This window comes from Helianthus annuus, chromosome 10 (genome assembly GCF_002127325.2).
Source record: "Helianthus annuus cultivar XRQ/B chromosome 10, HanXRQr2.0-SUNRISE, whole genome shotgun sequence".
In the NCBI taxonomy this organism is placed as follows: domain Eukaryota; kingdom Viridiplantae; phylum Streptophyta; class Magnoliopsida; order Asterales; family Asteraceae; genus Helianthus; species Helianthus annuus.
In genome coordinates this window covers 21,457,505-21,466,392 of record NC_035442.2, presented here as the reverse complement: position 1 = coordinate 21,466,392, position 8,888 = coordinate 21,457,505, and the positions used below count along the sequence as shown (strand labels likewise).

Genomic DNA, 8,888 nt, shown 5'->3' with positions numbered 1-8,888 from the left:
TGGTTTATATTAGTTATTAACCCATTTGGCATTACGTTTAAACTTTTAGCGAGCCCAATACCCAATTTTGTTAAGGCCTAAGGACATATTTTTTCGAACTCGAACATGGTACACGAATTCTCAGATCTGGCCCTGATATCCGACGACAAATTTTCTTTGTTTGGCCCCAAATCATGTTCGCTAGAAATGTAAGTATAAAATAATTTTATTACGACTTAGTTGAAAATTCTTGGCTCTACCACTTGTTGTGTACAATTGGCTATTGAAGTACTGATATGTTTTATTTTCCTAAAAATAACTAGTCTACTTAATTTATAGTTTTTAGCAAGAGCAACTACAACCTACAAAAAGAGTTCAATGTTCCTAAGGCCATCCGTAGTGTAACTCCCATAACCCCTTGCGATGTGGGGTTATACAACACGTGGCAAATGTGTAAGAAAGAATACAACTTGAGTGTGTCGTGATTATCCCCTTCAATTATATGGCGCTACACTAAGGTTTCTCTTTATCACACACACATACACACACACACACACACACACACATATATATATATATATATATTATATGTGTGTGAGAGAGAGAGAGAAACCTTAGTGTAGCGCCGTTATGCTCATCACAACCATCAAAAATTCCAACCCGTAACGCCCTGAGGGACGGTGTGTCGGGCGTTATAGGGCGTTTTGTGTGAAAATGACGCCATATGCAGCCACACTACAGAATGACTAACAATATTTTGTCTTAAAGCTCAAAGATTTGATGCTAAACTTCTAAAAGAGACATCTTTTTGACCTAAAAAGACAAAAGCACATCAATTTTTGATACAAAATAACCAAGTGGGGAAAATAAAAAAATTAGGGAACAAGTTTAAAGTATTCCGAAGCATGTTCAACTGAACTAACCTGTTTTAATTTAATCATATTTAGTTTAATATCATTCAATTATATAGTTTAATTTAATGAAAATGACAAAAACAAAGTTGGTGGGTCAGAGCAAAGTAAACCGATCCATTTTGAACGCTTACCTATAGCCTACTCATTTTTTCAGTTGTCACCCTTTATAAAGAATTTAGATTTAGAGGTGGCAAAATGGGTGGGTCTAATAAGTTTGGCGATGGGTCAAATCGAGTATGCTTTAATACGGGTTAGTTGGGTTGATCTGAAGTTCCGAACCATCAACGGTATTTTGTCATTTTCCTTGAATTGTAAAAATAGTTAATGTAGTATTTTGGAAATTGGAAACATTATGAGTGACTTGCAACACGACCTTAGGCTTGCAACACATCAGCCTTTTAACGCCTTGTAACACCAAAACAGGGGTTTCAATGGCGGGGGTTGCTAAGCCCTTAGCGAGCGTAATGGAGAAAAAAGTGGAGGCCCTTTTCGCATCAACTAATCACCAAATTTATTTTTTCTTTTATTTTATTATTAGTTAAAGCACAACGTGATATTAAAGAGTGAGTTAATTTAAGCTCATTGTCTACGTGGCGAGACGTCACTTTTTCGTTAAACCACAACACATAGGTCGGCTTGGAACATTTAACAATTTATACACGTCGGTCGTGTCATTTGTTTTCTCAAAGACATAATAAACGTTAAACTTGTTGTTGCCGGAGCTCTGGTATATCTCGTCGTGGTTCTCGAATGCCTTGCTGCTAAGTTGAAACATGTAATGAACCCAATTGAATACAATGAACCCCCATTTATGTTAGCCATATATGTTAGCCATTTCGTCGAATAGGTTGTGAGCAGTAACATGTAATATTATTTCTGTTGGTGCACGAATGTCTAAAGCCTGTGTCTTAGTCTTAGTTGATCAATGTATAGGGTATAGATGTGTTAATTATGTATTGTATAGGGGTTGGATATGTAAAAGTTTGGTTTTAATGTCAAGGTTTCGCTTTTATGGACATTGTGCCATATGAGCGAAATCCCAACTAGCAGGTTTCGTGTAACACCCCGAAAATTATAAATCCTTATATTAAAATTCTAAAGAAATAACAAACAAGAATTTACCAACTAGGAACTTAACCTAGTTAAATTCAAGTCTTGAAATAATTCATAATATGGTTAAAACACCTAAACTTAAGGGAAAATCATAGTTAAGGGTTTAAACTTGTCAAAATTGAAAGATAGTTACTAATTGTAACAAAACCAAACCAAACACACCAAAATTGGTGTGTCTGGTCGATCAAGAGAAGAGGGGCGAACAGGGGATTCCCCAAACCCTAGCTTCACACCAAAATCTACTAAATTGAAGCCTCAAATCCGTTTCAAATCGAATTCTAAACACAAATTAGTGATCACCTCGTCATAGGGATCAAAAGGTATGTATAATTTTGATATTTTGATTCACCATGAATTCTAGATTAATGGTGAATAACTGAAATTGAACCTAGATATGTTATGCATGAATGAATCTTGAAGTAATATGTTGTTTAGGGTTAAACCCTAGATGATTATTTGTAAAAATCATTGCATGATACTTGAAGAAATTACAATCAACATTGTAGGTGATTTATGATATTGTAAAGACTAGACAAACACTAGGATTATGAATTTTTAATCTAGTGAAAAGCTGAATTGTATGAGGAAATTCAGTAATTTGAATGTTTAAATGTGTACAATTTGCTTAATTAAAGTGAAATTAGATGTTAAATTGCAAGTCATGAACTTAGTAATGATTGTAGAAAAATCTGACCCGTTAGGTGTTCATTGAAATGCCTAAGTGAGGATTTAAATGTTAGAATAGGAGGAAAACGCAGATTTGGTCATGGCTCATAATGATGTGATTATGGTCATGAAAAGAGTTCTAAACAAGTTGTAAAACTGCATTTTCTAGGCAAAGAGTCCAGATCATCAAGCGGACAAGCCGGAGGGAATTCACGGGGGAAAGGCGTGCTCTAGAGGTATGAAATTACCGTTTCGTTACATTAAGATTATTTATATGTTTTATTGTCGTAGTTTAAAGCATGGTAAACAAGATAGACCAATATGTCACGAAAGTGACTCTGCGTCTCAAACAAGTAAAAACGGGTCAAAACATGCGATGGGAAAAGGATTTTTGAAATACCTTGATTGGTGCCCAAATTCCGGCATCCAAACGGGTCAAAACGAGTTTGAGAGTAAACATGACGAATGGTTATAAACCAAGCGTAAGCCGGGTAGCGGACACGCTAAGCTAGTTGAGAAACTTAACTCCTAATACAAGAGTTAAGGTTCTGAATTGGTAAACATGTCAAGTAGCGTAGTTGACAAACACGAAGCCTTGGTTTTAAATATGTAGATTATTGCGTAAGCGACCCCTCATGGGGAAAGCGAAACACGATAGCGGGTAATAATCAGAACATGAGTATCCTAACCTTGGTTAGGTGATAATCATGTTCAAGATTAAATTGCTGCAAAATGGTAATAGAATGACAACAACAACAAAGCAAGAAAACATGTACAGTGTCTACCGTAAGTTACGGTGATACCGTAACTTACGGTAGCAAACAAATTGCTACGGTAGGATCCTCCTGCCTTACGGCAGGTTACAAATTTCCAGGAGCCACCGTAACTTACGGTGACTACCGTAAGTTACGGTAGCACCCAGTTCCAAAAATAGAATTTCATTATTCTTGGTTACGTTAATTGGTCTTCAAACACCGTTTTAATTATATTATTGTTCAAAGACCTTAATGCTAACATTTGTCTAAAAATGTTCAGTTTTTCAGGTATTCTAGTAGAAGGATGATGATCAAGCATAAGTATCCGAACCGAACACTCAAACAAACGCTTCCGCACTTGATCTTTTGTTTTTAAAACTATGTAAACAATTGTGGTTTCTGTCTTGTATATGATATTGTAGGATCAACACGTTAATGTATTGTCTAGTTATGGTTTTCAAGTTTGAAAGTTTCTGCAAACTCCAAATTTGGTATAAAATGCAAGGTCTTACGCTTTTAAATCTAGCATTATAAACTGGGTCTTACAAGTTGGTAATCAAAGCTCAAGGTTGTCAATAAGTGTTCGGTTCAAGCTTGATCAAACATCCGGTAAGAGTTAATTATTTAAGTAAAATTAGAAGAATATAGAAGTAAATCATGAATAAATATGCATGAGAAAGAGTGTGTAAGCTCACTCAAACACAAGAAATGCATGAAACAAGAACGATTGAATCAAGTTATGAACTTGATTGAATCAAAACAAGTAAAGCATGTGTTATAAATGGAATGTTTAACAAAATATGTAAACATTTCAGTATCAAAGATGGCGGACGGAGGTGATGATGATGCGGTGCCAAGAGTCACCGAACAAATGAGGGTAGTGATTGCCGAAGAGGTTGGAAAGATGATCGAAAACAGTTTGTCGAACTTCATTGATAAAATTCAAAACACGGTTTTATCAATAGTAGACGAGAGAATCAAGAAGCTAGAGGATAATTCAAATCTAGCAAAGGAAAAACCTGGAGGACGAAAGCCTTGTTCATACAAGGAATTCATGGCATGTGAACCACCCATATATAATGGGGAGGTTGATCCAATTGTGTGCCAACGATGGCTAAGTGATATCGAAGGAGTATTCGAGAGAACTCATTGTGATGAAAATGACTACGTAGCTTATGGTACGGGTCAATTAAGAGGTCAAGCGAAAGACTGGTGGGATAACAAAAAGAAGGAGATTGGAAGTGAAGCGGCTAAGGCCATGACATGGGAGGAGTTTAAGACGCCGTTTCTTAAACACCATAGTCCCAAAGCGGTCATAAATAGAATCAAGGAAGAGTTCATGCAACTCAGACACAAGGGTGAATCCATAGACAAGATCACGGGGATGTTTATGGACAAGATGAAGTTCTGTGATGATTTGATAACAAATGAAGAACAAAAGGTCTATTACTACCATAACATGCTAAGTGCGGAGTATAGAGAGTTCATAACCCCTTCAAAGTACGAGACCCTTACCGAGATTGTCAATGCTGCTCGGGAAAGGGAGATCGAACTGAAAAAGAGCATAGAACGGGGTGAACGAAGGGCACAAGATGTGAATCCAAGCCCTACCAAGAAAGCACGAATGAATGAAACAGCGAAGAAATCAGATGCAAAAGGTAGTACACCAAGTTGCAAAATTTGTGGGAAGAATTATAAGGGCGAATGTCGCTTCAAAGATAAGCCTTGTCCCATATGTCGAAAAACGGGACACATGGCTATATCATGTCCGGAGAAAGTGACTGTCTGTTACAACTGTTACCGAACGGGTCACAAAAGACCGGAATGCCCGGAACTGGTTGGAAAGAAAGATGGGCAAGACTCGAAAGGTGAAGCCTCGAAAGCAAAAGCAAGATCTTTCCAATTGACCGCTGCTGAAGCAAAGGTCGAACCTGACGTGGTCTCAGGTATATCTACTGTAAACTCAATTCCCGCACGTGTATTATTTGATACGGGTGCGAATAAATCCTTTGTTTCATATGGATTTATTCGGCATCCTTCATTTGTTCTAACAAAATTACCTATGCCTTTAGAAGTAGAGATAGGTAATAACAAAAGCTTTATTGTTTGTGATGTATGTGAAAACTGTAAAATGAACATTGATGACGAAGAATACACAATAGACTTGATTCCGATGTCGATGGGGGAATTCCAAGTGATAGTGGGGATGGATTGGTTATTCCGTTACCACGCGAAGGTGGTTTGTTTCCGAAAGGAAATAAAACTGACGTCTCCTAGCGGAAAGCAAGTTACGATATACGGTGAAAAAGGAGGTAACCCGGTGATATGCACAATGCTAGAAGCCCATAAACTTATGAAACATGGATGCAAGGCTTATATGGTATACGCAAGCGAAACGGAGAAAGAACCCCTCAAAATTGGAGATGTACCGGTGGTGCATGATTATGAAGATGTGTTCCCGGAAGAACTGCCGGGGATACCACCAGAACGGGAGGTAGAGTTCGGAATCGAGTTGATTCCGGGAGCAAAACCCGTGGCCAGGGCGCCGTATCGACTTGCGCCGTCGAAATTACAAGAATTGATGTCTCAAATCTAAGAATTGCTCGACAAGGGGTTTATCCGACCGAGTGTGTCTCCGTGGGGCGCACCAATTTTATTTGTGAAAAAGAAGGACGGCAGTATGCGCATGTGTATCGATTACCGAGAGTTAAACAAACTCACGGTGAAGAATCGATACCCGCTCCCAAGAATCGATGATTTGTTTGACCAGCTACAGGGAGCAAGTTGGTTCTCCAAGATAGATCTTAGATCGGGTTATCACCAATTGAAAGTCAAGGAAGAAGACGTACCGAAGACGACATTTCGTACGCGGTACGGGCATTATGAGTTCCTTGTAATGCCCTTTGGGTTGACTAATGCACCCGCGGCTTTCATGGACCTCATGAACCGGGTTTGCAAACTAATGCTGGACAAGTCAGTAATTGTCTTTATCGATGACATTTTGGTGTACTCAAAGAATGAAGCGGAGCATGTACATCATTTGCAAGAAGTGTTAGAGACACTCAGACGAGAAAGGCTATATGCAAAATTCTCAAAGTGCGCCTTCTAGTTACGTGAGGTGCAGTTTCTTGGGCATATCATTAGTGCCAATGGAATACTAGTGGATCCATAAAAAATAGAAGCAGTATCAAATTGGAATCCTCCAAGAAATCCCTCTGAGATCAGAAGCTTTTTAGGGCTCGCGGGATATTATCGGAGATTCATACAAGATTTCTCCAGAATTGCTTTACCCTTGACCAAATTAACTCGCAAGGAGGAGAAGTTCGTATGGGGCATCAAGCAAGAGGAAGCCTTCCAAACACTCAAGGAAAAGTTGACCCACGCTCCAGTGTTAACATTACCGGAAGGGGTTGACGACATGGTGGTTTACTCGGATGCGTCGCATTCAGGGCTTGGGTGTGTTTTAATGCAACAAGGCAAGGTTATCGCCTACGCCTCGAGGCAATTGAAGATTCATGAAAAGAAATACCCAACTCACGACTTGGAACTGGCAGCAGTAGTGTTTGCTTTAAAAATATGGAGACATTACTTATATGGGGTAAGATGTACAATCTTTACCGACCACAAAAGCTTGAAATATTTCTTCGATCAGAAGGAATTAAACATGAGACAAAGGCGGTGGTTGGAAACGGTCAAGGATTTCGACTGTGAAATACACTACCATCCCGGGAAAGCCAATGTGGTGGCTGATGCGTTGAGCAGAAAGGCAGATTATGCCCCAATACGAGTACGATCGTTACAGCTTATTGTGACCTCGGGTTTATTAGAACAAATCTGAGGAGCACAGGATGAAGCTGTAAAGACGGAGAATTGGAAAAAGGAAAGGATTATCGGTCAAGTTAAAGACCTCGAGATAGGCAGTCACGGCTTGAAGACTCGCTTCAATAGAATTTGGGTCCCTAACACATGTGGAGTTAAAAAGCTTCTACTTGATGAAGCTCATAAATCCCGTTATTCCATTCATCCGGGAGCGACCAAGATGTATAATGACTTGAAACAAAACTATTGGTGGCCCGGAATGAAACGAGACACCGCGAGATACGTGGAAAAGTGTTTGACATGTCTACAAGTCAAGGCGGAACACCAAAAGCCATACGGTAAACTCCAACCGTTAGAAATCCCAGTTTGGAAATGGGAACAAATTACAATGGACCTATTGACCAAACTGCCTAAAACAAGCCGTGGTTTTGATGCTAGATGGGTAGTTGTGGATAGATTGACTAAAAGTGCTCACTTCATCCCGAATCGTGAGACCTATACGTCTGAAAAGATGGCAGAGGTGTATACAAATGAAATAATATCACGCCATGGAGTACCGGTATCCATCGTGTCTGATAGAGACACCAGATTCACTTCAAATTTCTGGCAGGATTTCCAAGAACAAATGGGAACTAAGTTATTCCTTAGCACTGCTTACCATCCTCAAACGGATGGGCAAAGTGAAAGAACAATACAGACGTTAGAAGACATGTTGCGTGCTTGTATTATCGACTTCGGGGGTAGTTGGGATGTCCATCTACCCTTAGTCGAATTTTCATATAACAACAGCTATCACGCGAGTATTAGAATGGCCCCGTACGAAATGTTATATGGAAGAAAATGGCGAACCCCAGTATGTTGGGGAGAAGTGGGTCCACGTGGGTTAGCACCCACGGATATAATCCGAGCTACGAACGAGAAAATCGACATGGTCCGAACTCACCTAAAAACAGCTCAAGACTGACAAAAGTCGTATGCTGATAAACGAAGAAGGCCAATTGAATTTCAAGTCGGTGACAAAGTTATGCTCAAGGTGTCCCCATGGAAAGGGGTTATCCGGTTCAGAAAGAAAGGGAAGTTGAGCCCAAGATTTATCAGGCCATTTACGATTGTTGAACGAGTAGGAAAGGTAGCTTACCGTCTTGAGCTACCGGAAGAATTAAGCGGAATTCATAGCACTTTTCATGTGTCACATCTTCGGAAATGTCTAGCAGATGAGACGACTTATGTCCACTACGATGATATTGAGGTGGATGACAGATTAAACTATGTGGTAAGACCTATTGCGATTTTAGATCGCAAGGTGAAAACCTTAAGAAATAAAGAGATCAATCAAGTAAGAGTCAAATGGGAACACAAGAAGGGTGCTGATACCACATGGGAATCCGAAGAAGAAATGCAACGGCTATACCCTACTTTATTTGGTATGTAATTCGGTTTCGGGGACGAAACCCTTTTAAGGGGGTGGACTTGTAACACCCCGAAAATTATAAATCCTTATATTAAAATTCTAAAGAAATAACAAACAAGAATTTACCAACTAGGAACTTAACCTAGTTAAATTCAAGTCTTGAAATAATTCATAATATGGTTAAAACACCTAAACTTAAGGGAAAATCATAGTTAAGGGTTTAAACTTGTC

The 8,888-nt window shown here is 39.2% G+C and overlaps 1 protein-coding gene across 1 annotated transcript; it reads left to right on the top strand.

Moving 5' to 3' along the window:
* Window positions 1-8,270: 8,270 nt before the first annotated feature.
* LOC110880755 lies at window positions 8,271-8,678 on the top strand. Its single transcript, XM_022129212.1, has one exon. It carries the CDS (start codon window positions 8,271-8,273, stop codon window positions 8,676-8,678), a length of 408 nt encoding a protein of 135 aa, XP_021984904.1.
* The last annotated feature ends 210 nt before the right edge of the window (window positions 8,679-8,888 follow it).